General features: G+C 36.9%; 1 protein-coding gene across 2 annotated transcripts in view; it reads right to left on the bottom strand.

The window, feature by feature from the left end:
* Nucleotides 1-15,263, bottom strand: part of CIBAR1 (CBY1 interacting BAR domain containing 1) — a 24,556-nt gene extending 9,293 nt beyond the window's left edge. The window contains exons 1-6 of one of the 2 annotated variants that reach the window (XM_053937230.1): nt 14,818-15,263; nt 12,794-13,028; nt 10,305-10,373; nt 5,568-5,669; nt 1,910-2,014; nt 1,284-1,397 (exon numbers count right to left, since the gene is read on the bottom strand). In XM_053937230.1, the coding sequence (XP_053793205.1) occupies nt 1,284-1,397; nt 1,910-2,014; nt 5,568-5,669; nt 10,305-10,373; nt 12,794-13,028; nt 14,818-15,041 (849 nt within the window). In that variant the 5' untranslated portion in view covers nt 15,042-15,263. The remainder of the gene's footprint in view (nt 1-1,283; nt 1,398-1,909; nt 2,015-5,567; nt 5,670-10,304; nt 10,374-12,793; nt 13,029-14,817) is intronic. The other variant, XM_053936484.1, reaches the window with a different exon arrangement.

Raw genomic sequence — 15,263 nt, 5'->3', positions numbered from 1 at the left:
ATTATGAACCCCAGCAACTCCTTCAGGCTTTCCATTTCTTGCAAAGATGAACTCAACCCCTTCACAAGCAAATCCCTGCTGTTCGTCACAACTGCATCGGAAAAATGTTACTTGCAATGTACATGAGATGTACAACTCAAGAAAAATTTGGGAAACCTCTTAGAATACAGGGGAGACCATGACATCCATTATATTTTCAAGTTATTTCAATAACCAATACAGCTATTTGTGCAAGACTTTAAGTCAGGGAGATGGTACATTCTGGTCAGTATTTTTATGAAAAGTAAATAATTGTCCAATTAACAGGAAATTTAAAATGAGATTAAAAATTTGGTTGTGAAAGACAAAGTACTGACTTTAAGGAAATTTCTGAATTGGTGCCATGTGACATTATAATTGTGAAACTAAAATAATACAAAATTGCCATGGCATAGTTTAAATGAAGTAGAATTACCAAGTAGTCTCAAATATGACTGTCACTGAAGACTCATGGTTTTAAGTCTTGTGCTAACTTGGTTCTGAGCTATGTCATAGGCAGAGTAAAATTATGACTGGTAGGATTTACAAAAAAGTCTGAAAATTATCCAACTTTTTTGACAAACCAAACATACATATACAACACATACTTTCATGATACTAAGTTTAAAGACCCAACATCCAGAAGAACTGCAAGAATGAATAAAGGACTGAAAAGCATATCTTGGGAAAGAGAGACTATAATTCAAGAAGAAAAGAAAGGGTGACTTGAAGCTGGTTACTGCCACAAGTAAAACCCAATGTAGTAAACAACAATTGTCTCTTAATTCTAGAGCAGCCTAATGAAAATGATTAAAAGATGAAAACAAGCAAACAAAATTCAGGTTAGAGGGAGATCTTTAATGTAGTAATTAATCTCTACATCATCTTATCACAGTAGTATAAGATTTTTTCTGTGTGCATCTTTAGAGCAAGACTCACTGCAGAAGTGTTCTTTAAAACTGTTTTATGTTTAGCTGAGCTTGGAGTGGCATGTAATTTTTTGAGTCTCTGTGTTTTGTGGGAAAGATTAGATTGCCACTGCAGTTGCTCTCTGTTTGTGTTCTCTGAGATTACAAACCTGCATGTTTGCTGAAGAAGTGCAAAAAAAAAAAAAAAGCTTGGTATACATGAGTTTGTTCTGGGAACCTGAAGTATTTGTTGCATTTTTCTGTGTGGGACATGTGTAGCCGAACTGTGAAAACTGTTTTTATACAGGAAGTCATTTTATATAGGAAGTAAGAAAAGCAAGTCTCAATCACTCTTACCTCCAAATCTTCATTTTCATCAATATTTTGGATATTTTGATAGGCAGCAGTATATATCTCTAAAGCTTTCCCATGGAACAACATTTCAATAGTTATAAATTCAGAAAATATGTTCTGAAAACAAGTGAAAATATTTGTTTTCTTAATGCAGTAAAGTATATTTGCACTTCGAAAAATTACTGTATTCTGTGTTTGGTATTTATATGACATAAATAACTGCATGATACTTAGTACTTTTAAATAGTCAGACCTAAATTTTAGACATTAAACATAAATTCTGGCTGGGCTATCACACAGTTATTATTTAATAATAAATTCCAAATAAGTACTTCAAAATTAAAGAGGAAACGTATTAGGAATAACATGTCACTGAAAAGTCACTTCATAATCTCCAGTATGTCTTCCCAAGAGATCATCCATCAGAAGTTTTGCTGTTTTGAAGACTATCTTTTATAATAGGCTGAGGATAAGTTATCTGTAGATTCTATATCTATAATTTACAAATCTGTGAAATATTAATGAATACCATGAGATTTGCATTTCAGTGAATACTAGAATGTTGCTAATCTTGCCCCTGACTAACTATAGTAATTTTATTATGCGACATGAAATACGAGCCCACATACTTTGATATCCCTTATCTTCTGTTTCTCAAAATTATCAATGGTTTCCTCTAAGTGCCGAGTTGTTCGAGTAGCATCCAGTGTCGCTCTCTGCAGTTCACATTCAGCCTGGCAAAGTAACACAAAGGTGAAATTAGTCTTGCATTTGATACAAAGCTATTTGCTGTAATTGCCATGATTTAAGTCCAAGTTTGCAAAACAATGCATATCTGTGTTACGGTATTTTAAATCTGTAGCTTAATGAACATATAAAGATGCTTTCTACACTGTTGTGACTTTGATGTGAAACATGAAAAATGACCAGCTGCAGCCGGTCAGGAAAGTCCCTCTGCCCTGATTCATTTTCTGTAATAATCATGGGATAGTTTTACTGAGCCAGTCCTGACATCCCATTGACGACACAGTAACTGGGTGTAGGTACTTAACCCAGCGCAGGCCAGAGTGGTGGGTGAGCAGGAAAGACAACCCCTTGTTTTCTACTGCAGATTAACCTGCTGGGTCCAGAAAGATTCTTTTCCAGTATAGTGTGCTGAACCTCATCTCAGTATGTTTTGACAAATTATTTAAATAGACAATTATAGCAGCAGCTGGAACTAATGCACTTATCCTGTAAATATCTCAATCTCAGGCTAGAGTTACTGTAATTTTTAGATTCAAATGCATTTTAGGTGTTTTATGTTCTTAATATTTTTGTATTATTAAAATATCTTATAAAAAACATCTTCAGCAGGGCACTGGGAAGGGGACACATCAACCAATTCCTAACACATAAATACACATTTTTTTATTATTTTGTTACTACAAAAAGCATTTTAGATAGCTATTTTAATTAGATATAATTATAACTTTATAGAAGGTTCACTACCATTTAATGAAAGATATTGAAACTATTCTGATTAAGTCAAGCTTGAGAACTGTGTACTATTATAAATTAACAATGTACAGCTGTAAGAGCTTGCACTTGAAATCTGTAAGATTTGGGTCTAAACTTCTGTTATTTTCCATACATTAGTGGTCAAACATCATACACTAGTGATACTTACAGGCTCAGTCAGTAAGTATCGTCACAAATCTGTTTTGTCATGAGATTTGGAAGTAGTATATGGATCAAGTACTGCATCCTATGATCAAGTTGTAAGGTTCTTCCCATTTCTACAAAACTGCAACTGGAGAGGATTTTTTTTAATGGAAAAGACACCACAGGTCCAGTTCCTATAATCTAGCTTTTAGTGTTACATATATAGAAACCTAAGGCATAAGGCATGCTCTATTCACTTCTTTGATTATAATCTGCTAATCTTATTTTACAGGATTATCAATTTGAAACAATCTCGTTTCAAAAACAGCCTAAAATCATAGACACAATTTTGCCATTACAGGGCAAACAAAATTGATAATGATCTTTAGTAATACATAAGGTCACATGTTCATCTCTCTCTTGATTTTGTCCAAACCACAGGCGGGAAGAAAAGACATTTTGTGTATGTTCAATTACTTCAATCAGTCACTCTGTAAGTGATGGCAGCTATTATGCATATGCAACCCTTACATATACAAATACACGATGTTATTTCTATGATAATCAAATACACCTCCTCAATACATCTTAAATTGGACATAATTTGTGCACATATGGTTTGGGAGAGGAATTCTGGTTGTTTTACAGTGAAGTGTCTAAAGTCACAGAGCCTGCATAATTTGGACAACAGCAGTTTCGTATTTTTTCTTCTGAACACTCACCTGTGACTGGAAATATTAGTAAAGGAAAAAATGGCAATGTAACAATCAGTATTCATGAACATGTTCATTTTCACTTCTACTTTTACTGTGAATTATTTACCTTAGTTATTTCAAAACATCAATATATTTAGTGCTGTTATTATGTTGTCTGAAGCCTCTGGGTGTAAGATGTAAAGGTTGTTAGAGTTTTGCTAGAATTCAAGTATCCAGGCCAAAACAGGAGAGCTGTCTGTTTTGGACTGAGGGCTTGGTTATTTATATTTAAAATAATAAAATAAAAAGCAGTTTAGCAGACTTCTTCAGGAAAAAAAATCTATTTTGATTTACAGAAGTGTATTTTTAAAAATCTGGTAATGTTTTCCTTTCAAAGCTGTGCTAACACAGCATTTGTAAGATGGGAGTGAGTACAGATTCTTTGCTATCTGTGGCCAAAGTTGTTCACTGCTGCAACATCACAGTTGCTCAAGAATAAGAGAACCCCTGCAGGAGCACAGCTGATGAGCTCTAATGTGGTAAAGCCTCTCTCAGATCTGAAAGCTGACCTGCATACATCCTCAAAAGCAAATTAACACATTCCTGCTTCTAATACCTTTTTATGCATTTTAAGTGTCAATCTAACCTTTTTAAGTGTCAATCACTTTAAAATGCTAATAGGCAGCATTTGGTGCTTTTGCCATGCGCAGAATTAGACTGTACTGAGATTTTGTAACTCTTCAGGCAAAGCCTTAAGTGTAGAAAACAGGTGTTACAAGAAGCTAAGTCACAGAAGTGTGTTTGGGAGAAGCTTAGAAAAGAAACAAAAAGAAATTAACTAGGTGCCAGTGACATACCCATGAAATGAAATGGGAATTAGCTCGAGGGAGAAAAATGGGACCAGTCTCCCTTTGGGAAAAAACAGCTTGTTGTTATAATTTACTTCCTTAATTCCAACAAAAGACAACTTGCAACACAGCTCAAGTTCTAACCCTGTGGCTGACACACATGTTGTCTTTATTACATGAGGAATTCTAATTAGTCATGACTTGATTTAACTGATTTGATTAATATTAAATGGAAATCCTCTGGTGAAAATGAAAATAACAAATAAAAATTCTCCTGTGTTCTGTTTGACCAACACAGTCATTTTCACTCTTTCTACAGTCTCATGCCCCAGTCACTACAAAGATCCTGAAGATTCTGAAATAGAGTTGATAAAATCCAACAATGAATACGACTGCTTAACTCTCAAGTCCAACACTAAAATGTAATAAAAAATAAACAGCACTTGAATTATGATCATGAAGCTAGATCCTCTATCATAGTACACAAGCATAAAGGGACTGAAGTAGGATTACCTTGATCCCATTTATTTTGGCATTCCTTAGATTCTGATTGCGTCAAAATTTGAAACTTTGATGAGATTTTAATGGAAATTCTAATTCAGTTTGATGGATGCTTAATTTTTCCCACCGCGATACAGAATAGTGTACTGGGGAGGGTGACTGGTCTTTGGAAAGGAAGAGTAGTCTAGTTGAGTATTCTACTAGCAGAATAACAACTTTCATGCAAGCTGGAGGAAACTCATATCCCATCTAGGTACAAAGACCAAAATGGCAGGGAGAAAAACAATAAATCCACAGAAATAAAAAATAAATTGTCTGATTACACTTACTTTTAAAAAGTTCCAAATTCCTGGATGTAAAATTTATGCCAACCTCTCTTGCATAATCATATCAAATAATTCATAGTTTCTTTTCAAGTCAAAAGTGAGTAACTACTGCTCTGTAGCAGCTGTAACTCTTCATTAAATTTAAGAAAAGATTCAACATTGGAAACAGTCCCTCTAAGGAGCACTACTGTTATTACTACTTCCTAAACATAACAGTTTAATTCCCAAGAAATTTAAAAAACATTTCTTATCGTGACTAGAAATGCAGGATACAATAATGTGTAGATCTGATGGATTCCGCTGACGCGTCTTTTCCAGTTGAGATAATTGCTTGGCTTCTCGGTTCTTTGCTGTTAAAGTTGCTCTAAGATCATCCTGGAAATAAAATGTTTTAGACACGTTTGAAATACATCTAGGATAATACAAAATATGCTCTCTTCATACAAGCATTGCCTAGAAAATATGAACAGCTCTGCTTCAAATAAAAAAACAGATTTTAGTAATCTGTAAATTGATCCTATGAAAGAGAAGTCAGTGGGGACTGAGAGAGTTTAGCACCTTGTGCAACTCCCTACAGCACATGTTATAATTGAAAATGTGGAGAAGGAAAGAAAGATATTCACAGCTTTACATGAAAAATATAGCAGATGGTCAAAGCTGAGATCCCAAAAGTGTTAAGAAGGCAGACTCATTCCTGACTTAGCAATAGAATAAATGTGGTACTTAGAAATAAAAAGCAACATCAGAAAAACTGGCATCATTACAAAAAACCCAAAGCAAGCAGCAGCCAGTACCAAGGAGAAGTTATGAAGAAAATGTAACTGCTGTCACCTGTCCACTGTCAATTGCTGTCACTGCTGGCAGTGGAGCTGCTGACTGGGCTGGAGCAGAAGTCTGATGAGGAGTGGCTGAGGGAGCTGGGAGTGTTTAGCCAGGAGGAGGCTCGGGGGAACCTAATAGTTCTCTACAGCTCCCTGAAAGGAGCTGTAGCCAGGTATGGATCAGTCTCTTCTCCCAGGCAATCAGTGACAGCATGAGGACATATAAGCTGCACCAGGGGAGGTTTAAATGAAATATTAGGAAAATTTTTTTCCACGGGAGGAGTGGTCAGGCATTGGAATAGGCTGCCCAGGGAACAGATGGAATCACCATTCTGGAAGTGTTCCAAAAAGGTGTTGATATGGCACTCGGGGACAGTTTACTGGTGAACATGGTGGTGCTGGGCTAATGGTTGCACTCAATGATTACAGAGGTCTTTTTCAACCTAAACAATTCTGTGCTACAAGGTACCATATTCTATGGCTGAAAGGGTTAAGCTGCATATTTATATATATGCATTTAGTAAAGTGTTTAAAACCATTTGAACAGTTCCATCCAAGTAATGATGGAACTGGAGAAGACAAAACTTAACTGATCTAGAAAAGGCAGAAACTGTTGATAACTGGTTTTGCTCATTTCCAAAGGAGAAGTAGTATGTACTTCTAGGAAGATCTGTGACAATTTAAGAATGTTCATCTACAAGTTTTCTCAAATTTTTGTTCAAGATATAAAATTGTTTTGCTAACTGGTTGGTATTCATGGAATGTAAGATTATCAGTCAAGTATTTATCACTCCATTGATGCTGGTATGGAAAAGGTCATTAATTTTGATGGTTCCAGTTTAAAGGAGCAGTAGTTTAGAACAAGCAGAAATACAGTCTAAAGTCCAACAAAAATCTGAGGCAGGATTGGGCATGCATTTCAAATGACTTTTCACTCTAAAATACCACTTCCCATTTATTTACTACTCCAGAATGGAATTAGAGCTATTAGAATCTATCATATTGGGAAGCTGTCTGTGCTCTTTCCTTGGATTTCACAATTTTAATGCTTGTATGTTGCCTTGACTCAGAAGGATATACAACTAAGAGTATGTCTTTCTAATATGTATGTCTTTATATGCAACTAAGAATAAGTTTTGTGATCCTGTGACCAGATCACTACTCAGTGACAAGCACAAGATTGACAAGTTTCACAGTGCTGTGTGTTCCTTCAATAATGAGGCTGCACATGAGGTCAGGGTCAAAACATGCAGCTTCTTCCTTGTTTCTATCCTTAGTGTCTGTATGTCCTTGTATATAACTGCCATTTTCCTTCAACTCTAGGGACACAGAGCTGGCTTCTGATAATAAAAACTACTTAATGTTCAGCCCATCAATGCTGATTTTACTGCTGTTCTTTCAGAAGGGAATTTACACAATCTCTACAGTCAAAGACTACTGAAAAGGCCTTTTGCTTTTATGAGAACCATGTGGCTACAAGAAAAGCAATAATACAAAATTTTAATTTTTTTCCAGTTTTAAAGGTAGAGAAAGAGAAAAGAACTTATTTCTTTTTGAAACAACAAAGTTTTCCATCTAATGGTCACAGCTACATGTTTAGTGCTATTTGATGACTGAGACCTGTTAATAGCACTTATTTTCTAGGCCCATTTAAAACAGTCAATCAGATTTAACACTGTGGCTTGAAAGGGTGCTGACTTTCATGCAAAGAGTACTTGAGGATGCAAAGTTCTAGAGTTACCATTATTAAATTCAGTGTTTTCTTTCTAGCATGTAGTGACTTTGGAAATACTACAGGGACTGAACTGTTCCCTCCTCTACCTCTGTTTTCTGTAGCAACAGCCACCATGAAACATATTTATCTTCTAGACGAAGTGTGACAAAGAATTAGTGCTACTATGGTCATAGTGGTAAAGCTGTATACAAGTTTTGGATGTACAAAAGTAAGGCACAGTTACATACATATTTTGTCCAAGAAAAGGGCACAGAAAAAAAAAAACAATAAAAATATTAAAAAGCTGGGGAAATGCAATTTATGGTGAAAGAATCAAGGTGTACATTACCTAACAGAAAAAAAAAATTGTTTTACTAGCATCTAAATACCTTCATCCAGAAAAAACCCCAGGGCATTACAGAGCTCTTACATCTCAGTGGAGCATATAAAAAGAACTAAAGATTAGGTGAAGTCTTTAATTTAAAACAAAACACCACAAACATCAACTAACCACTAACTACTACCAACAGTCCTACATTCACCTCCAGTGTCTTTAGACCAAGCTTTGACATGTTTTTGGAAAATATGCTTTAGTTACACTCTATTAAAAGTGGAATGGAATAGGCAATGAGATAAAGGTACAAAGAATATAAAATTATTCATAGTCCCTCTAGGTTTTAACTATGAATTCAAGTCACACTTAAGAACTCTGGTCACCCATCTATTTCCAAATCATACAGAAGTACAGCTATAGTTCATCCACCAGACAATGAGCTGGCAGAGCTTCATCACTGTACTGTTACCTGCTTTAGTCACTGAAGTTATTAAAGCAAATCAATCCTTTCTTCTGCACGTGGATCACCTTGGTTTTATGATGTCCTGTTTTACATGAAGAAAAGGAACCAGGAACAGAGTTGCCAAAAAGCAGAAAAGTGCAGATTGATATATAGAACAATGAAACAGAAAGAAATCCTCATCCTACATTTAAGCTGTGTTACAGGACAAGAATATTGTTTTAGCTTCCACTGAAGCTATTCAGCATTGTAAACCAGAACAAGTGAATGAAACAACTTTACTGCATTAGCAGATCTAGGACACTAGTCTGATTGACCTGGGCCTCTTTAAAGCATTTAGTAGCACAGGACATTGATGTCTTACACCACACAAAAAGCAACAGATGTTTTTAGATAAAGCACAGAGATACTGCTGTGTACTTCCTTGAACAGATCAACTGAGTAAGCAGCAGTGAGAACATCCCCTTTATAGAAAGTAGCTATAATGACATACTCTGCCTGATTTAACTTAGTCAGCTAATGTAGTTACAGCTAAAGCAGTCCTAGAACTAGCAGCCTGTGCTAGATTTACATGAGTGACAAAATTTCCTTTGTCACTAAATATGTCCCAGTGATTACAGAAGATAACTGAAGACCAGGTAGTTGAAGTTTTAACCAAGGTTTGTGGTCAACGTGCCATGGGAAAAAAATAGCCATTTAATGGCCTACATCTTTAGAGAACTCTATCTTAGTTCAAAGGTAAACTGGCAAAATAGTTGATCTCATCTACAGTTTAAAAATGTTCTTGTATTCCTCACTATAGCTAAAATAAACATTATGCAATGCTTTCTGAAGCATTCAGACATTCTGAAAGGCAAAGACCACAGGAAATTCAATTCAATGTTGCAAGCAATGGCTCTGTTTCAGTTGCTTCTGTCCACAGCATTACTGGGTATCAGTGGCAGAGCACCTCAAGAAAGTCTCTTCAATGCTTTGGAAGCCCCAGGCATTGCTGTAATGTTTTGTGTCTCCTCAGCAGCCCTACTGCCACAAACACATGAAACTTGTCTTCCACCCTCAGCATTTATACCCGACAAAGTACCCATTTCTAGATCTCACAAACTGGGGACCATTAAGATACCAGGTTTTAGGCTCTACAGTCTACAGCTCTGCTAAGGACTACCATGGGTAGTCCTACTCAAGTGTAGGATATGATGACTTAACGAAGAGGGATTTAGGCACTACCTACTTATCGGGTTCAAATGTGTTTTCTAAGTTATGAACTTTAATGTAGAACGTAATTCTGAGTTAGAACATCTGTTAAAGGCAGCATATTGATGACTAAGAGCCAAAGTAGTAGTAGTAGTAGTAACAGTAATAATATCACCATCATCATCAAAATCACACAATAATAAATTACATTATCTATAAATAAAAAGTCCTGAATTTACATTATCCAGGAAATTTCATACTAATGCCTTTTCTGAGCATTTTTTTGTGCTTGAAGAGCCTTGTCTTCATATCAAAGCTCTTTCCTCCAACATATATATAGCTTCAGTTCAGATGTCTAACTACATAATTAAGCTAAACTGATTACTGAAATACGAAAAAGCAGAACCATTTTCCCCATAAAGAAGAAGTTTTCAACTGAGTGGCCAGAACACAGAAATGCACCTTGTGAGAAAACACATGTTTAACCTACCCTTTTAAGTTTCACTATGGTCCCATAAGATTTCAGAGGTTCAACAACCTTGGCTTCCAGCCTGTCAACCTACAAAAAGAAATCACAAGGTTGCCAAAATCATCCATATCCATGGTGTGTAGAAATAGGAAACAATTATTTTAATAGTGACTCATCTTATTACAAATTAAATCCATATATGCTGAAAAAATATTAGGATAAGGGTTTTTAAAAATTTTGTAAAAACTACAGTCAAGTACATTAACCAAGAAGGAATTTATTTTCTGAAGAGCTCAAGCTGATTTCTAGTGGAATTCCTTTTTTATTACTTAGATCAGGATAACTGAAACGTGGAAAATTATGAATACATCAAACTGAGTACTAAATACATCCAGCATTGCATCTTGGAGTTCTGTAGCTTTCTGTCTAAAGATCAGTGTATTTGCTGTATACTTACTGATAAGGTTACAGACTAAGCAATCTTTACTGTACAAAATGGAACACTTAAAAATAATGGAAACAGCATCACTGGTACTGACTGCACTAAAAATACCAGTAACAGGGTATGTAATATGCATAAATGCTCTCACAAATGAGGGGTTCTGAATTTTTGTTTCAGTTCTCCTAGTCAGAAAAACAGCTACATATGGTCAGACAGGCAATAGGATAAGACCTGCTTGTCAAATCTGACAAAACTGTCTGAGTGGCCCCAGTGTAATCTGCCAATGACTTATGGACCATGAGTGAGTCCTGTGGCCCATCCAGATTAGGACATCTACATCCAGATTAGGACAAGGTGCATACCTCTGGGAAGGGACAGTTCCCTCTATACTGATACTGGTAGTCACCAGTCAGCCAAAATCTATGTCAGCTGAGCAAACATTTCTCCTTGATACCATCTACCAGTGCACTGTCAAACAATTTCACTTGAACTGCCAATAGAATAGAAAGGAATAGGTCAGTAAGGCTCTAAACAACACACATGTTACACACGTACCAGATAACCTGCCCATCTTACTTACTTACATGCTGTGGTACCTCACACCTTAGTATTTATATATCTAGCACTGCAGCTAAAGACCAGAAATTGGTAATCCTTATAAGATAATTTTCTCTTGCCCATTTTGTCAGCATACAGGAAAACTGTTAAGTGACTTGATGCCCAGAAGAAACAAAGCTGAGATAATATATTTTGAGGAGCAAAGGAGAACTTGATTTAAAGACTAAAAGCTTCTCTTTTCCTTTGCTGCTTCTGCCTTTTTTCTTTCACAGGGGCAATGTTGGTTTACAAACAGGCATGGCAGGAGGATGAAGCCAAATGTCAGTTTTTAAAAACACATTTAAAATCAACAAAAGCAAAACTCTAGTTGTTACATGTGTAACAGAGCTGAATGATGAAAACAGAGAGATCAGGCATTCTGAGTTCGCATTCACCTTTGGCCACAATATAAATGTAATAGCAGAGGATAATCTGCTATTAAATCAACTGAATAAGGACCTACATGTGGCTTATACAGATGTATAAGAGCTTATGGAAAAATAAAAATTGCACACACCCTAAGGTTTCTTATTACTTCTTAAAAAACCCTCCCTAAATAGATTGTTAAAGATCCACACATATTCCTTGTATTTCAAACTCTCCGCTTCCCATATTAACTACTTTTAAAAGGTTTTCTTTTTCCACTTTGTTATTATGAAAAGATGACTTGCAATGCTCTCCAAAATAAAAAAAGTCCTATCTGAAGACATAAAGAATGTCTACTTCAGTCTCTTTTTAGAATTACAGTGGGTCTTAGCTGTTCAAAACTATAAATGGGAATTTTCTATGTTCTACTAAAAGAATAGATATATACTCCAAAAACTAGTTTGAGTACATGTAAATGAATTTTTATTTAACCTCAGTATTTGGAATTCTGCATCGTATGTTACAGTTTTACTGGCACCACACATAAATGCGTAAGTGGCATAAACACCTTAACACTCTCACTCATCTAACAGAAACGTGATTATATAGTCACATATGGTCCAAATCAAGTTTGTACTTTTAATGTTGAAGTACAAACTTATGAAATCTACAGTGCTCCCTGACAGTACCTCTTCAATACTATTTCTGATAATGCTCAGCAAAAGGAAAATGACTGATTTTGCCTCAGCTGCTGCTAGACAACTCAAGTCACACAACTAAAAAGAACACTTTATTAACCATAAATCATAATCTAAAGTGTAAGTCCAATTAAAAAAAATATGCTCTTTCTCAAATACTTCAAGTGTTCATATGGATAGTTTTCCTGACTTCAACAGTACTAATTTTAGGCAGTTTTCCCTGAAGTGATTAGGAGTGTAAATGATGACTGCTTTGGCAGCCTACCCTGCTCAGACATTAATATATTTAGACGTGTTTTCTCCTGTTTCTCTTCTGATTGCAGAGTATATGATTTCCCTTTTAATCACAGATAAGTAACTGAAAAGTTCAGATGGCAAACACAACATGTACAGCTTTAATTTTGTACCTCTGCCTGGCGATAATCTTGAAGTCTGGAGAATTCATCTGCAAAGTTTTTCAGTCCAACTTTTAAGTTTGGTGTCTCTGTAGCTGCATATGCATATATTTCATTTACTAGAAGATCTGCTTTGTCTCGTAGTCTGGCAGTTTTACGTACATATCCAGCAAATATTTGGCACAATTCACCAAAATGTTTTTCCACATTTGAAACAGCATCTTGCATTTGTCTAGTCTGATTGTCCCTGGATACCGAAGAAAAATAAGACAGGCAGAAATGTTTACAACACATATAGAAGAAAAACTATATAATTATACTACTAATAATTTGGATATCTCATTTTAGTGCAAAGCAGAAATTTATTCTGAAAAAGAGAATGCTGTAACTGATGTAATACGTGCTTATTTATGAATGCATAACAAAGAAACAAAAAAGCAGATTTACACTTAAAGATCCAGTAGACAAAAACCCAAATCACAAATCTGCTTGGAAGTTTTCCTCCTGCATTTGAGCAAAAGCTTGCTATTACTAATGGCATTAGTTACTAACACAGTGATAACACCTGCAGTCTCAAACAAGACTTCTGCAAGACCACCCCTTCCTACAACAGCCTGCAATCTAAACAGGCAAGGCAATGGCTGGAGAAATTAGGCAGTAGAGGACAAACAGCTAAAGATATTAAATGTTCTTTAAATTGCAAACTGCACTACAGAGGATAAATACCACCAAGAATTAAAGAAGAAAGGTGAATGGACACCAGAGGTGAAAACTGTAATACCACTGGAAGGACATTCATCACACTAATAAATTACTTTCTTTTAAACTACATAAATCTAATTAATTTATTTGATCCAATGCCTGTATGTTTCATTATTAATGATTTAGATAAGTCATTCCAATAACTCACAAATTTCACTTTGTATTTTGCTTTCATATTCCCATATTATTTGATGGTCATGTGAACTCATGCCCATAGTTGATCAGAGTGCATCAGCTGTAAGACAATTCAGCTAACACTGCCTGCCAGATACTGGGTCCTAAGAACTCTCTATGGTCTAACACAAAGTTATTGATGTGAAATGACAGAATTCTCTGCAAGAGAATTCACTCCTACCACTATTTTGGCAGGGACAGAAACAAAAACTTCCTTCATATCTGTAAGCTATCGCAATACTGCTGATTAATATTTAAATACTGACTTTGTATCAGGATACATGATAAGCAAAAAAATGTGCTACTTTGAGACTAAACAATACAATCAAGTCAAATGAGGAACATCTTTACTTCAGGAAAAGTATTTCATGCCAAAGTTCTGCCTTAGGCAAAAATCCAGTTGGGTTGCTTCATGGCAAACTCTCTGGAAGACTGTTCAAAAGAGATTCCATTAAGGCTAAAAAAAACCCCATGGAAGTTATTCAGTCCTCCAGGACATGATGGAGCACAGAACCACTTGAATAGGGACGGTTTCACCAGGTGAGTAGGCAACTAAGAATTTCATTAAGTACTAATAAAGCTATTTTTCAAAATTGCATTAGCAGTTAAAATCTTCAGTAAAAGGTATATACTTCCTATTTCCTTGAAAGATCTTCATGTCAGAAAGTGTTTCTCTCCAGGAGGAAGACATAATCACCCACTTTACAATTCAGACCTTACAGTACACTCATGCAACTAGTATTTAATTTTGAGACGCGAAATACTACGTTTTCTTATGCGGGGGTATAAAAGTTTTTATTCCCCCCTCATTATCGCGACCGCTTAGAACTGTCCACAGAATTACTCGCGAGAGGTCCAAATAAATATCGGCAGCACATCTTTACCCCATCTCTGCATAGCACACTAGGCCTGGAAAAGTTTTGCGGCCTTTACCGGAGGAAAGCAGAGGCGGCCCCATCTCCTAGGGAGGCAGATGCGCTAAGAAGGACCGGGCCCGCATCGCTCCCCGAGCCCCGCACCACCCCCGGGCACGCTGCTGGAAGCAGGGCCTCCTCCCCCGCAGCAGCCCGGGGCTGCCCCGGCCCTCCGCGGCCCCGTACCTGGCGTCCAGCCCGCGGCCCAGCAGCATCATGGTGGCGATGGCGGCGGCGGCCGGCGGGAAGCAGGGAAGGAGGGCGGCGCTCCGCGTGCGCTCGGTTTCCATGGACACCCGGCCCCGCCCCTCGGCCTGCGGGACGGGCCGCGGGACTGGAGGCGCCGCGGGGCGAGCGCACAATCCCAGAAAAGCAGAATCAGTACGGCTGGAAAGAAGCGCTGAGATCATCGAGTCCAACCTCTGACCGAACACCACCGTGCCAGCCGGAACATGGCACTGAGTGCTGCGTCCGGTCCGTCCTTAAACACTTCCAGGGACGGTTACTCCGCCACTTCCCTGGGCAGCCCGTTCCAGTGTCTAATCACCCCTTCTGTGAAAAAATTCCTCCTTATGTCCAACATAAACCTCCTCTGGCGCAGCTTAAGACTATGTCTTCTTGTCCTGTCATTT

The sequence above is a fragment of the Vidua chalybeata genome, chromosome 1 (assembly GCF_026979565.1).
Source record: "Vidua chalybeata isolate OUT-0048 chromosome 1, bVidCha1 merged haplotype, whole genome shotgun sequence".
Lineage (NCBI taxonomy): Eukaryota > Metazoa > Chordata > Aves > Passeriformes > Viduidae > Vidua > Vidua chalybeata.
This window is presented reverse-complemented; position numbering and strand designations above follow the sequence as displayed.